Here is a 22,134-nt window from a genome sequence, read left to right on the forward strand (position 1 = left end):
CTTAAAGAACAGCACAGTTCTGACTAAAACCATATATAAAATGCTTGGGACTATACGTAGGGTTGCCATATTTTGAAGAGCTAAAAAGAGGACACATTTGCCTACTGCTACTTTTAGCTATGGATCACTATGATGAAAAAGAGGGCGTGTCCTGGAAAAAAGAGGACACATGGCAACCCTCCTGTATTAAATATAGGAAAGTCTTAATTGTAATGCTAGCACCAGGCATGTCTCCTTGGGAGGGCAATCCAAATGGGTGCCACCACAGAAAAGGCCCCCTCTTTTGTAGCAGCACAATGTCATTTTGTAGCAGCATAATGTCATTAGGGACGCGGGTGGCGCTGTGGGTTAAACCACAGAGCCTAGGACTTGCCGATCAGAAGGTCGGCAGTTCGAATCCCCGTGACGGGGTGAGCTCCCGTTGTTCAGTCCCTGCTCCTGCCAACCTAGCAGTTTGAAAGCATCTCAAAGTGCAAGTAGATAAATAGGTACCGCTCCGGCGGGAAGGTAAATGGCGTTTCCGTGCACTGCTCTGGTTCGCCAGAAGCGGCTTAGTCATGCTGGCCACATGACCCAGAAGCTGTACTCTGGCTCCCTTGGCCAATAAAACGAGATGAGCGCCACAATCCTATAGTCGGTCACGACTGGACCTAATGGTCAGGGGTCCCTTTACATTTTAATGTCATTTTGGTAAGAGGAAAACAATTGAAGCCCTTTATAGTATATTGAAAGTTGACATGGACAGAATTTATCTGAGAGCTGATATGAATGATATCGGAGTGGAACTGAATACACACCCTGTCAGATGAGTGTATGCATTTTTCCTCTCCCTTTTGTGATCTGCAGGAGTGACAATGGGAGCTGGTTGAGACTCCACATAAAAATAAACTACATTTCAGATAATAACTACAAATACAGTAGAAATGTTCCAGCCTGGCCAGCCCCGTCTTGTACTAGTTTGTATTTGCAGACATCCTCTTACGACACAGAGCATTCAAAAATGTAGTCCTCTTCTGGCGTCTGAATTGGCCTGGTCAAATCTACCAGCTCTGCCGCAGACTTCTTCAACCTGGGGCCTTCCAGAAGTCATTGGACTCCAATTCCCAGCATCCCTGACCATTAGCCATGTTGGCTGGGGCTGATGGGAGTTGTAGTCTGAAAAAATCTGAAGGATACTAATCTAGGGGAGGTTGTTCTTCCACCTCATTCTCACATCATTCTGCTGCATATGTGGACTAGACCTGTGTGTACATTGAACTATCTGCATGTATACCAGAGTGGAGATATGTTGAATAACATTTGAGTAGCTCTACATGGTACTTTTACCTGTTATTAAGAAGATAAAACTCTGCCAGCGCATTTGCTGTTGCTTTATTTAATTCTACTTTGAGAGATACTCTCTGCAAAGAAAGCCAAATTATGTTTCCCAAATTGTGTTTCTTAAAGTGCGTCTCCTCCTCCTTTGAAAACTACCTTTTATTGAACTAATATCACATTTATTAGTTGGCAAAAGAAAATGAAAGCCTTAAGTTTTGCAAGAGTCTTTTTTCAGCATTAACCTACTTTTCTGTCTATAACACCCCCCCCATTTTTGGGACTCAAAAAAATTGAGAAAATGGGGGGAGATTGCCAAGAGTTGTTGAGCTTTTTTGGGGGGAAGATTGCCCACACTTGTGGAGCTTTATTTGCAGGGGGTGCCGAAAGTCGCTCACCCGCAGAACCACAGAAGCCAATCACATGGACAGCGAACAATCCGCCAATCATCTGCACGATCACAGAAAGCAAACGCAAATCACCCACCCAATTGCGGCAGCAGCCAATAGCCGGCAGACCTGGACGCATCCACCATTCACCCACAAAAACTCTGCTGATAAACCACCACAATTCCCACCTCTCGACTACCCATGTATAAGACGAGCCCCAGTTTTTTGGAATAATTTTTTATGACAATAACCTAGTGTTATACATGGGAAAATATGGAAACTTTGCTATGCACTATTTCCTTGATCTGTAGACTCATGCATCTCCCCCTTTTCCTTTTTAACATAAATGCAGACTGCAATAAGAGATGGTGTGCTTTGGAAAGTCGCTATTTGAGCTACTATGAAAATGAGAAGACCGCCTCCCCCAATGGGATGATTGACCTTAATGAAGTCATCTGCCTGGTCATTCACAAAGCAAACTCCTTTTCACACATGGGGTAAGTTCTGGATCATCCCCCAAAACCCTCTTAAATAATCTTCTTTGAAATATATCCTCCCCAAAGCATGGTTGGTTTGGGGACTTGGAAAACAAATATTTATCCCCTGCTCTTGTTGCATGTGCTGCTTCCCTCACATCAATTGCTGCTGGCTTCAAGAGCTGCTGTGACTACATTCTCCTTTGCTTTTCCCGAGATCCCTCCAGGCCTTTTAAAACCAGAACTGGCAGCTGAGATAGCCTAACACTGCTTTCTCCAGATGGGGAAGCAGAATGCAGAGCTATGATGCAGACACCTATTCCAAAACATAGAAGATAATGTGTTTGTAGGGGCGGCATGGAGGGACAATTACAGAGAAGAATTGGCAAGGGTTATTTAACTCTTCCTGCACTGACCGATTTGCCACCTGCAAAATGATCCTCCCCTCCAATGTAAGAAACACCCTTTCTCGCTTAATTCAGCTTTCGGAACTTAGCTGGAGAAATAAAGCGGTCTGGGGAATGTTTAGGGAAGAGAATGGGCAAGCAGAATAATACTCAGAATAATGCTGCAGGAGAAGAGGAATGCAGATTTCATTTATAGCAGGAGTTTAAAGAGCCCAAGGGAAGTCCCAGCTCAGAGTTAGGTGAACAAAGGAATTGGGCAGCGTTAGAAGAAGGGGGGAGAGAGCTGTGGTAGGGCAGCCAGCTGACACGTTGTCACTGGAAAGTATTTCTGATCCTCCTTCTCCCAGAAGGTGACGTTTGTTTAAGAGTACAGGAACAAAGGGCTCAAAGGCATTTGACCACAAGGAGCCACTGCCAGAGAAGTTACTGTTGCTAGGAAAAAGGGAGGAGGAGCCCAGTTTGGGCAATGCCATGTTAAGGCTGGTTGTGTTCTTTTGTCTCTTGCTATTAGGACTGAATGGGACGCGGGTGGTGCTGTGGGTTAAACCACAGAGCCTAGGACTTGCTGATCAGAAGGTCGGCAGTTCGAATCCCCGTGACGGGGTGAGCTCCCGTTGCTTGGTCCCTGCTCCTGCCAACCTAGCAGTTCGAAAGCACATCAAAGTGCAAGTACATAAATAGGTACCACTCCAGTGAGAAGGTAAACGGCGCTTCCATGTGTGCTGCTCTGGTTCGCCAGAAGCGGCTTAGTCATACTGGCTACATGACCCGGAAGCTGTACGCCGGCTCCCTTGGCCAATAAAGCGAGATGAGCACCGCAACCCCAGAGTCAGCCATGACTGGACCTAAGGGTCAGGGGTCCTTTACCTTTTAGTAGGAGTGAATAAAACTCATTAAAAATGGCCTCTCCTTGTTTTCTCTGCTCTTGCTCCAACCGGGGGAGGAATAGCTTCCCGAAGCCTTGGCAGTGCCTTGACATGCCCCTTTACGATTCAGAATCAGAATTGTAGAGTTGGAAGGGTCATCTAGTACAATCCCCTGCAATGCAGGAATATTTTTGCCCAACATGGGGCTTGATCCTGCAACCCTCAAAGTCTCATGCTCTACCAGCTGTCTCATGCTCTATCAACTGAGCTACCCCAGGGGATTCAAGAAATTTTGATCTACCTTCAACTTGAAATAACCTGAGTGGCAGTAAAATTAACGAATATACTGAATACTCAACTTCACCCACCCACAACCCATTAGTCCCTTCTTTTTCTCTTTTAAACTTCCATATCCTCCTACCACTTACCTGTCATCCATTCCCTCTTCGTTAAACAGTCAGATGAGCGATTAATTTTATATTGTATAAAAACACATAAACCATAAATAAAACCTTTTAGTTGGTGTCACTCTTACAACCTGCTTTCCCCTTTTTCAATTATGAGAACAACACAGGGAAATCTGGGGGAATAATTGAAACGTTTGTTACTTCGCTTTTATTAGGATTATACTAAATAGCATTGACTCTCCTTGTCCTTGGTGGTTTTAGAGCTATATTTGCCTTTGAAATCTACTTACTGTCAGAACGCGTGTTTCTCTTCTGTGCTGAAGCTGCGCATACTCAAAGAAAATGGACTCGGGCAATTGCTAAGGTAATTATCCATTCCAGATAAGTCAAGAGCGTTTGCACTGCGTGTGAAGTTGGCTCTATTAGCTTAGAATTTTGGGAGAAACCAGGTTTCAGTACAGTGGTGCCTCGCAAGACGAAAAGAATCCGTTCTGTGATTCTCTTCGTCTAGCGGTTTTTTCGTCTTGCAAAGCAAGCCCTTTGAAGGATTAGCGGATTAGCGCTATTAGCGCTATTAGAGGCTTTTAGAGGCTTTTAGCGGCTTATCTGCTGATCGGATCAGCTGATAAGTGGCTTAGCGGCTTAGAAAAAGGGGGGGGGAGAAAAAAACCAGCAGGAACTCGCAAGACATTGTCGTCTTGCAAAGCAAGCCCATAGGAGATTCGTTTTGCGAAGCACCTCCAAAACGGAAAATTATTTTGTCTAGCGAGTTTTCCGTCTTGCGAGGCATTCGTCTTGCGGGGCACCACTGTACAAGTGAATTTGGATCTGGAGAATGTGAAAATGTGTTTCCGCCCACAACTTCTTAATGGAAAATATCTGTTGTTATAATTGCTTCTGAAGCAGGCGTAAAACATAGATCAGAATTCAAGCTTTTTTTTAAAAAACAACAACACCCCAATAATCTTGAATTTTAAGGTAATAACTGTATTCAAAAACACTGGTTGAACACATTAAGTGGAATCAGGATGAGGAGGCACTGATTTCTGATGTCTCAAAATACCCTCATTGCTTGAAAACAAACAAACCCTGCTATTTAACAAATGCCCAAGTCCTCTGGTCGAGGTCATCTAGAGACTGAGTTGCAGTATCATCAGTATAGTTCTGCTAATTGTTTTTCTATGCTGTTTTTTACTGTGCTTAAAAAAATTCTGTTGTGTGTCATTTTTATTTTTAAGCAACCTTGAGCCTCTGATATATGTGATGTAAAGTCAAGCTATAATTATTTTAAAGTTAAGAAATAGGCCATGAACCACTTCAATAATTGGGAAGTAAAGTCAATCTGAATTTTACTTAAAACTCAACAGGTCATACGGCATTTAGTGCAGGGCCAGATTTAGGTTTGATGAGGCCCTAAGCTACTGAAGGTAATGGGGCCCTTTATATGTCCAGCTGTCCTTTGTCAACAACAAATTGTCGCTGTTTTTTGCGTTGAATATATGCTATATGGTAATTTATGGACCTCATAGGTATCTAAAGCCATTTGCACATAACAAAATATGTATTTTATCAAAGTAATTGTTGAACTGAAATACAATTAAGAAGTACTGTATTTTTCGCTCTATAGCACGCACTTTTCCCCCTCCAAAAATTAAGGGAAAATGTGTGTGCATCCTATGGAGCGAATGCAGGCTCCTTGGCTTCAGCGATAGCAACACGAAGCCTCCGAAGTGCAGAGAGAGCGCTCCCTCCGCGCTCCAGAGGCTTCGCTTTGCTTTCGCTGAAGCCTGGAGAGTGAGAGGCGTCGGTACGCACTGACCCCTCTCGCTCTCCAGGCTTCAGGGATAGCCACCTGAAGCCTTTGGAGCACAGCGCGAGTCCCTGCTGCGTTCTGGAGGCTTTAGGTTCCTTTCGCTGAAGCCAAGAGAGTCTTGCTCTCCCGGCTTCAGCAAAAGGAACCCGAAGCCTGAGGAGCACAGCGGGAACTTGTGCTGCGCTTGGAAGGCTTCAGGGATAGCCGCGTGCAGCCCCTCCAGCAGGGAGAGGCTTCACGTGGCTATGGCTTCTTTAGCCCCTCGCAGCCTCTCTCTGCCGGAGGGGTTGCACGCGGCTATGGCACAAGCCAAGACAGCGAGCGGGATCCATCCCGCTCGCTGTCTTGGCTTGTGCCATGGCTGTGCGCAACCTTTCTGGAAGGGAGAGGTTGCGTGCGGCTAAAGAGAAAGCCAAAACAGCGAGGGGGATTCATCCCACTCGCTGTCTTGGCTTGTGCCACAGCCGCGCGCAACCCCTCTGGCAGGTAGAGGTTGCACACAGCCTGTACGCTGCTCTTTGTGGCTGGGGGGGAAATAAGATTTTTTTCCCCTTGATTTCCCCCTCTAAAAACTAGGTGCGCCCTATGGTCCGGTGAGCCTTATGAAGCGAAAAATACGGTATATTTTTGGGGGGTGCAGTAAGAGAGTGGGGCCCTAAGCTATAGCTTGTTTAGCTTATACGTAAATCCGGCACTGATTTAGTTTCTAGTATTGATTTTTATGCTCACTTATTTTCTTTCTTTTCGTTTTGAATAGCACTTTGTACCCATCGTTAGCAAATGTCTTTTGGAAAGGGACTACGATCTGATTGGCCAGCTGTACTACAAAGACTGCCAGAACCTTGATAACTGGAAGAAAGGCTGGTTTGCTGTAGAGAAGTCAAGCCTGTATTTTTGCCTGGAACCGGAAAACTCTCAGGAGGATTCCATGTATCTACGGAGGCTCCAGGAGTTAAGTAAGACTTTGGAAACACCATGGGTTAAGAGCTAGTTCACAGAACTTTACTTGCTTGAAGGGCAAGACACACAGAGATGCTGTGTGTGTGTCTGTGTGTGTTGGCGTAATAAACTTCCATAACTGTGTATCCAGTGGTATGGGAGTCACTTCCCTGTAACTTCTTCCCACTCTTCTTGAGCAATGCATGGATAAAGGAAATGCGGACAAGGCCAATGACATAGCTTCTTCCTGCACGATGTCATTCTCAGAGTATTGAGCAACATTCACATGAGAAGGAACCAATTACAATAATACCCAAATTTCGAAACTATGACAAAGTGACTCCCACACTGATATGGTAATGGGTGAACTGTGTGAGAAGATATATAGATAGATGTAAGGTAAAGGGACCCTTGACCATTAGGTCCAGTCGTGACCGACTCTGGGGTTGCGTTGCTCATCTCGCTTTATTGACCAAGGGAGCCGGTGTACAGCTTCCGGGTCATGTGGCCAGCATGACTAAGCCGCTTCTGGCGAACCAGAGCAGCGCACAGAAACACCATTTACCTTCCCGCCAGAGCAGTACCTATTTATCTACTTGCACTTTGACGTGCTTTTGAACTACTAGGTTGGCAGGAGCAGGGACTGAGCAACGGGAGCTCATCCCGTCGCGGGATTCGAACTGCTGACCTTCTGATCGGCAAGTCCTAGGCTCAGTGGTTTAACCCACAGCACCACCCACGTTCCCATAGATAGATATATCTATAGTAGATATATAAATAGATAGCTGTACATCCACACACACACACACACACACACACATTTTGGTATCATGAATGAAGAGACATTATTTCATTTAGTCCAACTCGCTGCACTGCACGAATCCCAACTAAAGCACCCATGACAGATGGCCATCAAACCTCTGCTTGAAAACCTCCAATGAAAGAGAGTTCACCAAATTCCAAGGTATCTTGTCCCACTATAGAAATGTTAATTTACTCAGCTGGTCTAAATGATTACATTATCACCAATTGTTCCTGCTAGGAAGGAGAAGTTTGCATACATTTGGGCTCCAACTGAATTGCCACAGGGTGTACTTTTTGAATTCCACTGCCATAGAACCCCAACCTTTATGTACCCCTCTCTCCTTTTACACCCTTGTATATACCGGTAGTTCCCAACTTAAGAGCTGAAATATTTCTGTTGACTTCACTTGACTGTCCTTAATAGGAAACATATTCATTGCTTTACTTGTCTTCATTATTACTTACAGAGAGGGCTGTCTGTTTCACCTTTACTAGATGCCGGCTTCCATTTAATGCTTACCCAGAGACTAATGATTATTAAAGCAGATTTCCAGGCTCAGCTGCTGTTGCTGTTTTGCAGTATAACTTCCAAAAGATTGATTCTGCTTTTTTTAAATGCTGTGTGTCTGTTTTAAACTTCCATTAGGCAATTGTAAATGGTTTGGTTTCTTTGTCCACTTTTCAGCAATCAGCAGCATAATCCAAAACGGAGAAAAAATAGACGTCCTGCTTTTGGTTGAGAAAGGAAGGTAAGGAAGGGATGGTTAGGCAAAAATGCGTATCTCCTATATCCAAAATCTTATTCCAGATTCATAATTGCTTTTCTATCATCTCTATCTGTCTGTCATCTATAGCTATCTCTCTCTCTCTCTCTCTCTCTCTCTCTCTCTCTCTCTCTCTCTCTCTCTCAATCTCTATCATCTATCTATCATCTATCATCTATCTATCTATCTAATCTATCTATCATCTATCTATCATCTGTCTATATCTATCTATCATCTCTATCTATCTATCATCTATCTATCTATCTATCTATCTATCTATCTATCTATCTATCTGTCTGTCTGTCTGTCTGTCCATCTATCATCTATCATCTCTATCATCTATCTATCTCTATCTATCTATCATCTATCTATCTATCTATCATCTATATCTATCTATCTATCATCTATCTATCTAGCTATCTATCATCTACCTATCTATCTAAATAAAATCTATCTATATAAATAAAAATTATTATTATTATTATTATTATTATTATTATTATTATTACCTCATCATCTATCATCTATCATCTATCATCTATCACCTCTCTCTCTCTCTCTCTCTCTCTCTCTCTCTCACACACACACACACACACACACACACACAGACAACCCTGCAACTCACAATAATACTTCCTTCTTCTAATGAAGTGTATGATAGTCTACAAAAGCTTATCTCATTATAATTTTGTTAGTCTTTGAGGTGCAGCTAGTTTCTTAGATTTGCCTTGGTTGTTGGCCAGGCAGTTCTGAAGTAATCAACGATGTAAATGTGTTGAGAATACAAAGAAAGATAATGCTTATCCACACTATGTAAATGCTGCATTAAAATGCAGCTTAACAAAATAAATATTCTGGATTGCAAGTTTCTAGAGTCTTTTTAAAAAAGAAAAAGAAAAAAAGAAATAATCAAGCGCAGTCAGGCCCTTGATCTAGCCAGCATGGTCTGCTCCAACTGTGTGATAGCAACTCTCCAAGGTCTCAGCCTTGCTCCTCGAGCTCCATTGAACCGGAAATGGCAGAGATTGAAGTCTGGACTTTTTGCATGCCAACTTAGGTGCTCTCCTTCTGGGTTTTTGGCCTCTAAAGTAGGAATGGGAACCTGAGACCATCCAGAAATGGTTGGACTTCAACTCCCAATGATGAGAGCTTGAGTCCAACTGAAGGGGGAAGGAATGGGTTTCTGTGCAATCTGAAACGGGACCCAAAATCCTCATTTTTCCTCCTCCAAGGGAGCATTTCTAAAATGCATTAACTTGAGCTCTTGAGTCAATGTATAAACAGAAAGCCAGCTGTATAAACAAGTGCTCAAAGCCCTCTCCTTTATCAGTCCATGACAGCAATGGATGGCCTTGCCAGTTCCGAGTGGAGCAGGGATGGCATGTCTGGGTCTTATCTTACATCCTGACCACATAGACGCACAGACCTTGTCAGGTCTGACAAGAGACCCAGGAACGGCGCCAGGAGTGCTCTTAGAGTTGGTGACATCCTGCCCCAAGATAAGAGTATAGGAACAGGAACAACCTTTTATGGTCAAGAGTACCAGAACAGGAATATCTGTTTATGGTCATGGATGTCAGCTTACGTGTATAAGCTGATGTGGTTGGATTCCTGGGGAAGGGGGGAGAGGGTGCCTTCTAGGATATATATACTGCATGAAATTTCTCATTTCTTTGGACTTGCTGTGAACTGACCACACAAATGCCTTCTGCTATCCGGAGAGCAGAATAAACTCTCTGAATCAACCTCGGTGTCATTTGACTTCCTTTCTCCCTCCTGGGAGCAATGCAGACCCCACCAATCGGTATAGTCTAATAAGGCTACACAACAATGTTGAAGGACTCAGGGGCAGAGGTTCCCCATCCGTCTTTTGAAGATATCCTGTGCAGCCCTTTCATGTGAACACATGTAGCTACTTTACAGGTGTCTTGGTATTTTCTGCTCAAGAACAGAGCATGGTACACCTACACCAGGAGCATACCTGATGTTAATGAGTCCCGTTGGGGCAGGCAACAGAGAAGTTCTAAAATGCTGCCCTGAGGTAGACATTGCTGAGATTTGTCTTGTGTTCAGCTGCACTTTTTTTTGCTATGCAAATTGTAATGTCTGTTTTTGTGAACCTAGCAAAATGAAAACCACCTTCTCACTGCTGCAGCCAGTCTAATTATTAGGAGGTGTGTGTGTGTGTGTGTGTGTGTGTGTGTGTGTAGGCTTTATAGCTTCTTGTTTTGGAACTATGAAGGTGTTGCTGGAATGGGTATTAAACTCAGTGGGTATAATGCATGGAACGTGTATTGGCTGAGGTGTATATTTTGGATGTTGTTGTTGTTGTTGTTTAGTCGTTTAGTCATGTCCGACTCTTCGTGACCCCATGGACCAGAGCACGCCAGTCACTCCTGTCTTCCACTGTCTCCCGCAGTTTGGTCAAACTCATGCTGGTAGCTTCGAGAACACTATCCAACCATCTCGTCCTCTGTCGTCCCCTTCTCCTTGTGCCCTCAATCCTTCCCAGCATCAGGGTCTTTTCCAGGGAGTCTTCTCTTCTCATGAGATGGCCAAATTATTGGAGCCTCAGCTTCAGGATCTGTCCTTCCAGTGAGCACTCAGGGCTGATTTCCTTAAGAATGGATAGGTTTGATCTTCTTGCAGTTCATGGGACTCTCAAGAGTCTCCTCCAGCACCATAATTCAAAAGCTTTTGCTTTTGAATTATATTTTGGATAACTTTGAATAAAAGGTGGACCAAATTGCTTTATTGCTACAAAATGGCTTCTTGAGAGCTGTTGTTGTTGTGTAGCTAAAATGTGTGGTAGAGAAACAGGTTCAAATCCCCAAGTATCCATGAAGATGGATCCACTAGCTGACATCTCTCAATCTAACACAAGGTTGCTGTGAGAATATCTGTTGTGTGTGTGTGTGTGGCGCGAAGAGAAATATATGCCATCTTGAGTTCCTTGAAGGAAAGGTGGAATATAAATATTAGATTAATATAATCCTTTCTTCAGCACTTTAAATCCTTCCCACACCTAAAAGGTTGAATGCACATCATACATTTAAAGCACATCTTCCTGTCCTGGGAACTGAAGCATATCCCTGACAGAGCTACAATTCCCAGTAACCTAGCAAAGCTCATCTCCTAGGATTTGTTGGGTGCATATGTGATATAAATGTACATTATGTATGCAGCCTAAATCTCTTACTGCAAAAAGTGAACTTCCATTGTTCTCTTCATATACATAGCAGCTTTCTGGTCAGAAAATGAAATTCTTCTGACCTTCCATTTCCTGTGAATGTTGGACATCTGAAAAGTGTAATTTGAGGTTTCTGTTCAGTTCTTTCTTAACCCATAAGATAAATCCTCCTGTTTTTCTGCATTTTTTCTTTTCACACTGCATACGCTTGACTTTGAAAGAGAGGAACAGCGCATTATGTTGGAAATTCGGCGAGAAGCTCCTCTAACACTTCAGTAACCTTCTGAAACCCTTTGCAAGAAAAGCCTTGCAAAGAAATAAGTGTTATCTGACTTTAGCGGCTGCCTTGGGAGTCTAACTGTATTCCCCTCCACCAAAAAGCTTTCCCTCTCCCTACGTCCACTGTGTGACCAGCCAGCCTAACAGTTTCTCATAAAGTTCAAGAGTGCTATTCACTGAGCTATATAGCCAAACCTCAGTTGTCAAACATAATCTGTTCCGGAAGACCGTTCGATTTCCGAAACGTTCAGCAACCGAGGTCCAACATTCGAGTTCTGAGGAACGTTAGAAAACCGGAGCATTTTGCTTCCGGGTTTTCAGCATTCGGGAACCGAAAAGTTGAAAAACAAAGCCATTCGAGAACTGAGGTTTGACTGTAGAAGCTGTTTGACTACAACACACGGGTGCTCTGGAAAGAGTCACATTGGGGTTTATGTGGTAGCTTGGTCAGGTTTTCTGTACCCTTTCCAGATTGATGTGCATGTAGAGAAAAGGACTCGCATATCTAGAACCGAGCACATCTCTTGGCTGGTTGTACTGAGAAATACTTTTTCAATGAACCAGTTTGACTGGGGTGGAGAATCTGAGGGGAGACTTCACAGAGGGGATTGGAGTTATAGCAGATAGAGGCTCTCCAGAGGTTATACTGTTTCTGACACCTGACACTTCTTGTCAGAATTCAAAGCAGCTTGAGGCATTGTTCAGTTGAAGAGAGTTATACCGGTTGCTGGAATCACATTGTAAGTTGGATACAAGAGCTTTATAAATAACCACATACATCTTGAATAACTCCCTCTCTCTTACACACCCACCCACCCTCTCACAGGACTAAATCCATTGTTGATTCCATTTTGTGACCCTAAGTGGTGAATTTCCTCAGAAAACACATTGGCAGAGTAAAAAGAAAAAGAAAAGAAAATTTCATGTGTTCACTTCCTCAGTTGTTTGATGGATATTTATTATACTTTACTTTTGCTCATGATCTCACTTAGTTATTCCTGAGTGTATCTATTCTGCACAATGTCATACTATCTTATGGGATGTAGCATCTTAAATCTTCTCAACCACTGATTCATTTTTCTGCCTTTGCAGAAAAGATTACAAGGGGTACTATGATTCAAAAGGCTTAAAATGGCCCCCAAATGCAGATGATGTGGAAATAATACATTTTTAATGAAGGGCAATAAAAGCTTATACATCCAAGAGGAGTATTGAGTAAATTTATCAAAAGCATGGATTTTTAGAGCTTTTGTTGTCCAAACTGCATTTTGTCATTCATGCAAAATTCCGTGTCAAGTAGGGTTGGAGGGAAAAATCAAAATTATTTTGTCTTTTCATGGGAGACTACCTTTTTCTTTTCTTTTTTTTTTTACTCAAGAAAGGAAAAAAACAAGACAAGAATACAAACAAAACAGTGATAACGACAATATTAATTACAAATCAGTAAAGTAAAAAGCAGTCCTTGGACTATAGGCCCAACCTCCCACCCATTCTTTGTTTCAATTATCTATTATTTGTTGCCAAAACACATTTTTGTCTTAAATTAACTAATCATTGATTTATCTTAAATTTCACATCTTTCTTAAATCTACTACTAAAGTTATTCAAATGCTGCGACCGAGTTTAAACTACTGTAGTTGTTTTTCAAATAAACTTTGAAGACTTAGCATTTTGAAATAAATTCCTGTTTTGGTTTGTTCTTTATTTTTTCTGATAAACTATCTAGCTTCGCATAATCTGTTAACTTTTGGATCCATTCATGGGTAGAGGGGATTTCATCACTCTTCCACTTTGTAGCGATAAGAACTCTTGCTGCCACTGTGGCGTATAAAAATATACTCTTCATTTTTTGCGGGATATCCGAATCTGTGATCCCCCGGAGATAAGCTTCTGGTTTTCTCTTAAAGGAAGTCTTTATTATTTTCTGTATTTCTAAGTGGATACGCTCCCAAAATGCCTGGATTTTTTTTACATAGCCACCACATTTGCCTGATTTATATCCACACCTCCAGCAATTACTTGGGACACTTTGGAGACTACCTTTCTCACAATCCTCAAACCGATATGTGAACCAAACTGTTAACCTTTAAAATCCAAACAGTATGTACACAATGCATATATTAGAGGAAAATCTCCATAAAATGCATACGTTTGTGAAAACAACCTTCCAAAATGCATTACAATAGGGGGAATTGCTTGCAGCAATATGCCTATTAATCAACACTGCTTATGTGTTCATTGGGAGAAGTTTGCACCAAGAAGCTGACAAATTTTGAAGAGGATCAAACTATATGTGATTTCACTCCACCCTCCCCATCATCTGAGTTCAACCCTGAGGAGAAATATTCATGTTCTCTTTGAATATTCTCTCAAAAGTGAGAGTGTTTCAAGAGAAGCAGCATTGTGGCTGTTTTCAGCCTTAGGTTATGGCCAGCTGTTCAGTTGGTCTGTGTTCACCTATCCATACGATATCCATCTTGCTCTTTTTCACTAAAATAAGAATTGCTTTCTCCACTCACCCTCTTATTGCTCCTTTCAAAATATTTTCCCCAAACTTTTTTTTTTTGCAGAACATTATACATCCACGGCCACACAAAGTTGGATTTCACAGTCTGGCACAGCGCAATTGAAAAAGCAGCAGGTACAGATGGCAACGTGTTAGAAGATCAGCAGCTCAGCAGAAATGACGTCCCGATTATAGTGAACAGCTGTACTGCATTTGTTACGCAGTATGGTAAGTGGAGCAGAGCATTTGTTCAAGTTCCTGAAAATTGGAGATGCATCCGGATAGAGTACTTAAGAAGCATCTATATCAGATTACATTAGCTGGGCTTGAACTGCTATTTGCAAAGACCACACTTTGTCACAGGTTCACACTGTTGCACTGTGTGTTATTTGCATGGCTGTGTGTGTGTGTGTGTGTGTGTGTGTGTCTAAAATGTACAAGTCAAGGCAGAGAGCATCTCCTTATAAGGAGCTTCTTGAGGTCCTGTGTGTGTGTGTGTGTGTGTGTGTGTGTATGTGTGTGTGTAAAGTTTTACATAACAAATTTGAATTCAAACATTAAACATCAACATCGTCATTTAGGATTCTCTGAATCCTTTGACACCGCTCCACCTTTCCATGGTTGCCATTATCAATCTTTCCCCCAACTGCTTCTCTTATTTTCTCTATTTTTTAAAATAATCACCATCCATTTTTACCATATTTTTTGTACATTACAAGCATTAATCAAATCCTGCCAAAGTTTTCAGTTGTTTACAGTGTTCTCTTAAATACATTGAATTTTTCCCCCATTCTGTCTTAAAGTTCTTCTCTTCCTGGTTTCTGATTTTCCTGGTCAATTTAGCCATTTCGGCGTAGTCCATCATCTTCATCAGTCATTCGTCTCTGGTCGGAACTCTGTCCTCTTTCCATTTCTGGGCCAGTAGTATTCGAGGTCCATTTATTTTTGTTGGGTGCAGGATCTTATTTACTGAAAGATGGAGATCTATGTGCCCAAAAAGTAGTGTATGTTGTTTTGGTACCTAGTTTAAGAACTGCTGCCAGCCAACAGCTTATCAGGCCGTGGCTTTCAAAAGGTGTTTGAAAGCCAGAAGGCTAAGACTGCTAGAACCTGCCATGTTGAGGAAGGTTGCTCTGCTGATCTCCCACTGCACTGTTCAGCCACAAAATAACATTGGATATGTTGTAATATCCAATCTCTGATCTTATGGACAACAGGGAGACCTAAGAAGCTCTGCCAGTGCTCTACAAGGTTTGACGGTGTGCTCTAGGCTATCACCCAGAACCCTTTGCGCCATGCATGTCTCCGAGCCGCTAGTCTGTGATCAGCTCCAGCAAGAACATTTGAATGATCCAAACGCATGAGTGGTGGTGGAGTTCCAGTTGTGTGGGACACGCCCACTTGAATGGCTCTCATTCAAGTTGGATCATTTAAACGGTCTTCTAGCTGTGTAAGAGTTGCTTCCATGGAAATTATTTATTTTATTTTTATTTATTAAATTTGAATACTGCCCTTCACCACAAGTTCTCGGGGTGGTTCACAGAACAAAAGACAAGATAAAAACACAAATAAATAATTAAAGCAAGAACAGCAAAACAGCACCCGCCCTTCCCACAGACACATTTAAAAGGCTGTAGACTATTAATCAGCCAAAGGCCTGGTTGAAGAGGAATGATTTCACCTGGCACCTAAAGGTGTATAACGATGACACCAGACGAGCCTTTCTGGGGAGATCATTCCACAAACAGAGAGCTACTACAGAGAAGGCCCATTCTTGTGTAGCCACCCTCTGCACCTCACATGGCGGTGGCACACAAAGAAGGCCTTCAGATGCTGAACGCAGCGTCTGGGACAGTTTATGTGGGGAGAAGTGGTCCTTGAAATATCGATTACCGTATTTTTTGCTCTATAAGACTTACTTTTTCCCTCCTAAAAAGTAAGGGGAAATGTGTGTGCGTCTTATGGAGCAAATGCAGGCAGCGCAGCTATCCCAGAAGCCAGAATAGCAAGAGGGATTGCTGCTTTTGCTGCACAGAGATCCCTCTTGTTCTGGCTTCTGAGATTCAGAATATTTTTTTTCTTGTTTTCCTCCTCCAAAAACTAGGTGCATCTTGTGGTCTGGTACAAAAAATACGGTACTTAGATTTCTATACCAGGTTTCATCCAAGAATCACAGGGCAGTTTACCATATAAAAACACAAAAACTACATACCATAGTAGCAAAGAAAAAACAATAAAATTTAAAAGATCATAGATTGTTTAATTAGCCCAAACCCTGGCAATGTTTTTGCATAAATGATATGTAAGAAACGAATAAATGTCTGTACCATTAGGGTACTGTGGCATACAAGCAGATGTACAGAGAGTAATCTGAAACTTTAAAGGATTGCAAGCAGTGCTGGATGGAGCTGGAATGGCAAAACATCTGAGAAAAGTTGAGATACCATGTACAGTCATACCTTGGTTCTTGAACAGAATGCATTCCAGCAGTCCGTTTGACTTCTGGAACTGTTCAAAAACCAAGGCACAGCTTCTGATTGGCTGTAGGAGCGTCCTGCAGCCAATCTGAAGCCGCAACGGACATTCAGCTTCCAAAAATTGTTCAAAATTCAGAACACTCACTTGAGGGTTTTGATTATTTGGGAGCCGATTTGTTCGGGAGCCAAGGCGTTCGGGATCCAAGGTTGTGGGAAAATGAGAGACAGAAAGTGACAGACTTGCCCCCCCCACTAGTGCAAGGAGAATCTCTCAGTTAGCCTAGGATTCCTGCTTCCCCCCTTTCTTACCACTGGTTATACATGCAGTAAAAGCTTCTTCTTCTGTGTTGCTGCCTCTTAACTGAATCTGTGATACAGTGTTAAAATCATGATTATACAGAGCAACCTGAAGAATTGCCATTTGTTCAAATTGTGTTTTCCCCCCTCTAACTGTACAATATTTTTATATTGAAGTATTGGTCTATTTAAGACAGGGGTAGTCTACCTTTTTATACCTACCACCCACTAATACATCTTTCTTGATGGTAAAATTTCCTTACTGCCCACCAGTGCTCAATGGAAGAAGGATTCAGCTAGTGCTGTAGAATCTCCTACCACCCACCTAGAATCCTGAAACGCCCACTAGTGGGCGGTTGGGACCAGGTGGAAAACCCCTGATTTAAGGCATAATTAACTTTTTTGGAAAGTGATTTTATCTTCCTTTCTCTAAGGTCTGGGTAGCAAACACATCTACCTGAAAGGAGGGGATCCTTCTCGTGTGAATGAACTTCTGGAGTGCTTCAAAAAAGACGCAAGAAGTGTTAAGCTGAGGGCTGGGACAAATCAGCTGGAAGATGTCACTGATGCACTGAAATGCTTTCTGTCTGAAATAGATGATGCACTGCTTACCAAAGAACTCTATCCATTTTGGATTTCTGCATTAGGTAATGTGTTGCATGTTTTTGACGAAGCTGTAGAGACATTGCATCTGTTTTCTAAACCTCCCTGTCCTCCTTCCAAGCTTGAATTTTTTTGGGGAGCTCTCTCTGATGTTGTGCTGAGCCTCAGTGAGGCTCAAAACACTATGAGATGTCTCATTCATTTCCAAGTCATCACAGGGCTTATAAGTGCCTTTGCCCCTCTCTAGGCTTTGGAGAAGGGTGGGTTCTAATTAAATATGGTTATCAGTAAACAGAACATGGGGACGAGTGGGTATTACACATTTTAGAACAACAGGTTGTTGAAAGAAGCACAGCGGGGGAAAACACCGAGCTGAGGAGGAAAAAACATTTTTCAGACTGTGGACTAGACCATCTGAGTTGTTAATGGTGTCATTCAAGAGGGATGTATTCCAATCAATATTGTGACCTCCAAGTAACCTGCTCCCAGCAATGAAAGACTCAGTTTTCCATTCTACCTATTTGTATGTCTTGCCCATTTGTATTTTAATCAGCTCTGCCCATTAAGTGCATCCATGAGCAAACAGAAGAATCTGCTTTATGGATACTTAGCCTGCGACTCATTGCAGGCGGTACAAGAATACAAAAGTTGCAAGGCGTAACCTCCTTGTTCTCAAAATTGTTTTCCTTCAAACATAGCTCGTCAAAAGAGAATTTACCAATATTGTGTCGGTGAAGTAGGGGTGGATTGGCTGAATAATAATCTTAAATGACTAGATGCTGCTGAGATGGCGAATCAATATCCTTCTCTTTTGGATTACACTGCTGTTAATGCTGGGCAATTTAATTCCCCCCCTCCCACTTCTCTATCAGATACACTGGATGAGAAAAAGAGAGTGAAAAAGTACAGCACTTTTATTCGAACACTTCCACCAGTCAATAGGGCGACGTTGGCAGCTTTAATGGAGCACCTTTACAGGTCAGTGTGTTGGTAAATCTACTGAAAAGAAGGTATTATAACAGAAAGCTCTTTATACATCTTCTTTTAACTTTGTCAAAGGTCTGTGGGGAGAGATGAATGTTAGATATACCAGATAATGTTCAAAACTTTATTTATATACTATCTCAGGAATCCTTGGAATGCTCTAAGGGGGAATTGTCATAGTTGACATTTCGCCTCCCTTGCAGAATGCAAATCTTTCCAGGTGGGCTTCCATGTAACATCAAAATATGTTAATAAAATCACAAGAAGCAATCTCAAAACATTACTAGCAATCAGGATCACCAGATGACAACTAAAGATGAGGATCAGCACAAGCCAGTTGGCAGCTGATAGCCCTGTTATAAGAAAAAAACTGCTCCTCTTCTCTGATGGGGTATCCAAGAGCCCATATACAGTCCTTAGGTGGGTTCCCTATTGGTAGGAGAAAATAACAGAGGCCAACCAGAGTATATTGAGAAGCAAAGCAGCTAGTAAGCATGATCTTTACTCAAAGAACTGTTGCAACAGGGTCCCCACAAACATGCAGGAGGGAGGAGAACAAAGGTGTGCAAGCCCTTATATAGACTTTTGAAATTGCCCACCCTGTAGCCCAAGACCACCACCCCAAAACATCATACATACACCACAGAAAGAGGTGGTCTACAGCAGAAATCCTGTCTGCCAGCATACCTGAAAATGGTCACTGATTGCTTTACCTGGGCAGCGTGGTCATTCTTTTGTGATGGTAAATACTTTAGTTCCTGAATCCAGGTCACAGGCTCACTCTATTCATACACAAGACAGGATTTGTAAGCAAAAGACAATGGGGAGGCTTTTGCATTTCCTTCCTCCTTGCAGAGAGAGTCAAAATGGCTTCAGGATTGTTCTCCTGTACTATTTCAGACACGTGGTTTATATACTTTTGTATGTGCTTGCCTTGTACATTTATGAATGTTTAATTTCTATTTGAGACCTTAAAAATCTTATAACAGCCCTTAGGCAATGGTGTGAATATATTGCACAATGTATTATATGACATATTATTATATTATAAAATATAATATTTTATTAACTGTAATAAGTAATAATAAGCTGTTGCAGTACTTCTGTCAGTCAGGCCCTCAGTTTCTGCCAACCCCTTTCTCTTGTGCACAGCTGGTGATGTTTGGGCTACGTAAACAATGGCAGTCACCCCTGAAGGTTGAGAATAGTACTTTGCATAAGGCCATCTAGGGAACTCATGGGTGAGGCAAGATTTTAACCTGGCGGCTTCCTGGTTCGCAGCTCTTCGGTGCTATGCTCTGTCACTGCTAGCCATGACAATCCAATCCATAGCAACTGATAACTTCCAGATGCTGGTTCATTTCACCTGGTGATGGATCTTGCCAGAAGTGTATTTATTCACAAAGCCTGAACATCTGTATTTTGAATTAACTGCCATGTCCCAAACTGTCTTCGGTGGCAGCCCCACGTATACTGCTTCTCAAATTTGGAGGTAGCTGACATTGGAGTCACATCAGTTAGCTGTCTGGGAATTGGGAATTTCAATCTGTGTCACCATTAATATTCTACAAGTCCAGGACTATGTATGGAGTAGTTTCATACAAATATACTATTGAATGGGGGAAAGTCCACTTTCTGAGATTTCCACATTGATTTTATTTACAAAAATTCCTAGCCCTTCTAGTTGTGAAGGTATGAAATCTCACAAGCTTAGTGGTGGCAGTGTTTGTTTGCTGAATAAGGTAAAAAAAGGCAAAGGTGAAGGACCCCTGGACAGTTAGGTCTAGTCAAAGGCGACTATGGGGTTGCGGCGCTCATCTAGCTTTCAGGCCGAGGGAGTCGGCATTTGTCCACAGACAGCTTTCTGGGTCATGTGGCCAGCATGACTAAACTGCTTCTGGTGCAGCGGGACACCGTGATGTAAGCTGGAGCACACAGAAACGCCATTTTCCTACCGGCCGCAGCAGTACCTATTTATCCACTTGCACTGGTGTGCTTTCGAACTGATAGGTTGGCAGGAGCTGGGACAGAGCAATGGGAGCTCACCCCGTCGCAGGGAATCGAACCGCTGACCTTCTGATCGGCAAGCCCAAGAAGCTCAGTTGTTTAGACCACAGAACCACCCATGTCCCGTTTGCTGAATAAGATAGCCGGTGGTCAGAAGGTGGACTCTACGTCCCTCCAGAGTATATCCCTGATTGCCAGATGGGGAGAAGAAGCAACTAGTTTTGGTGTTTTCCATAATATTGCTCTGCTTCTGACCTTCCCAAGGCAGCTGGCTTGTTCACTGTTTCAAACAGTCCCGTACCCTGGCCTAGCTGGAGGGAGCAACTTCACCATACTCTAACAATCTGTTTGTGTAAAGGCAGAACAATCTGTTTGTGTAAAAACAGGTGGCAAGAGAATGGTGAGTTAATGATCTAGGAAAAAATGAGATGCATAATTTCATTTTAATGGATGCCTGCTTTTAAGTTGAGCTGCTGTGTTGGAAATGCATGCTGTGTCGTGGGGTTGGCTAGGGGGATTCTTCCCTTAAACAAGCCAATGCCTACTGAAGCCTTCTAAATGGATTTATTAACTTTGCGCAGGGTACAAAAGTGTTCGGAAATCAATCACATGGATCCACACAATCTAGCCATGGTGTTTTCGTCATGCTTGTTTCAGACCAAAGGGCAAACCAGCGAAGAGGTTGATGTGATCGAAGACCTGATTATAAATTATGTGCATCTCTTTGATGTAAGTAACCAGCACATTTATCAGATTTCTCCAATAATATAATTTAGCAAATGGCTGAAAACAGCAATGGGGCATCTTATACAGCATTTTGTCTCTTGTTCAGAAAAGCTTTCAGCAGGCCTGAAAAACACTGTTATCTCTCTCTTTGATTTTCAATCTGAAGAATTTCGACTTTAGCATTTTCCTTTTGAAGTTAGACTGACTCAGAGCAGCTAAACCTAAACTTATGGGTTGCACCCAGTGTCCTCCCTTGGGGGGGGATCTATCTGATGGTCATCTTAGATTACCTATATGCAGGTATATCTTCTTGTCCATGATATAGTTAGCACACTGAGAGGTCCCTGCACTCAAGGAGTATACAAATTAGAAGCACTAGTAGTGGAGACAGTAGAAGAAGGGAAAGAGAGAGTTAAGGAACATGGACAGAAGCAAACCACAGCTGCTTAAAACTGAGGGTTAGGGGTGTTTTTGTTTTTTTAAAAGTTCATTATTCACAGCAGTGACTGGTGACTGGGAGTGGCTGCCAGGACCATATAACACCGGTCCTAAAAGACCTACAGTGGCTCCCAGTACGTTTCCGAGCACAAAGTGTTGGTGCTGACCTTTAAAACCCTAAACAGCCTCAGCCCTGTATACCTGAAGAAGCGTCTCCACTCCCAGCATTCAACTGAGGTCCTCCTCCAAGGGCCTTCTTGTGGTTCCATCACTGCAAGAAGGGAAGCTACAGAGAACAAGACAGAGAGCTTTCTTGGTAGTGGCGCCCACCCTGTGGAATCCCATCCGATGTCACCGTATTGGCCCGAATATAAGCCACACCCAAATATAAGCCGCACCTTTAAAATTGGTGGCGGGAAAAGAAAAAAATACCTGATTACAAGTTGGT

The 22,134-nt window shown here is 42.5% G+C and overlaps 1 protein-coding gene across 3 annotated transcripts in view; it reads left to right on the forward strand.

Annotated features, from left to right (window-relative positions):
* Positions 1-22,134, forward strand: part of ARAP2 (ArfGAP with RhoGAP domain, ankyrin repeat and PH domain 2) — a 158,610-nt gene that overhangs the window by 97,394 nt on the left and 39,082 nt on the right. For all 3 annotated transcript variants that reach the window (XM_082238008.1, XM_082238007.1, XM_082238009.1), the window contains 8 exons: positions 2,056-2,200; positions 4,121-4,223; positions 6,430-6,628; positions 8,101-8,164; positions 14,219-14,382; positions 17,363-17,575; positions 18,404-18,509; positions 21,104-21,251. In XM_082238008.1, coding sequence (XP_082094134.1) covers positions 2,056-2,200; positions 4,121-4,223; positions 6,430-6,628; positions 8,101-8,164; positions 14,219-14,382; positions 17,363-17,575; positions 18,404-18,509; positions 21,104-21,251 — 1,142 coding nt within the window. The remainder of the gene's footprint in view (positions 1-2,055; positions 2,201-4,120; positions 4,224-6,429; positions 6,629-8,100; positions 8,165-14,218; positions 14,383-17,362; positions 17,576-18,403; positions 18,510-21,103; positions 21,252-22,134) is intronic.

The sequence above is a fragment of the Podarcis vaucheri genome, assembly GCF_965113315.1.
Source record: "Podarcis vaucheri genome assembly, chromosome: 9".
Taxonomy (NCBI): Eukaryota; Metazoa; Chordata; class Lepidosauria; order Squamata; family Lacertidae; genus Podarcis; species Podarcis vaucheri.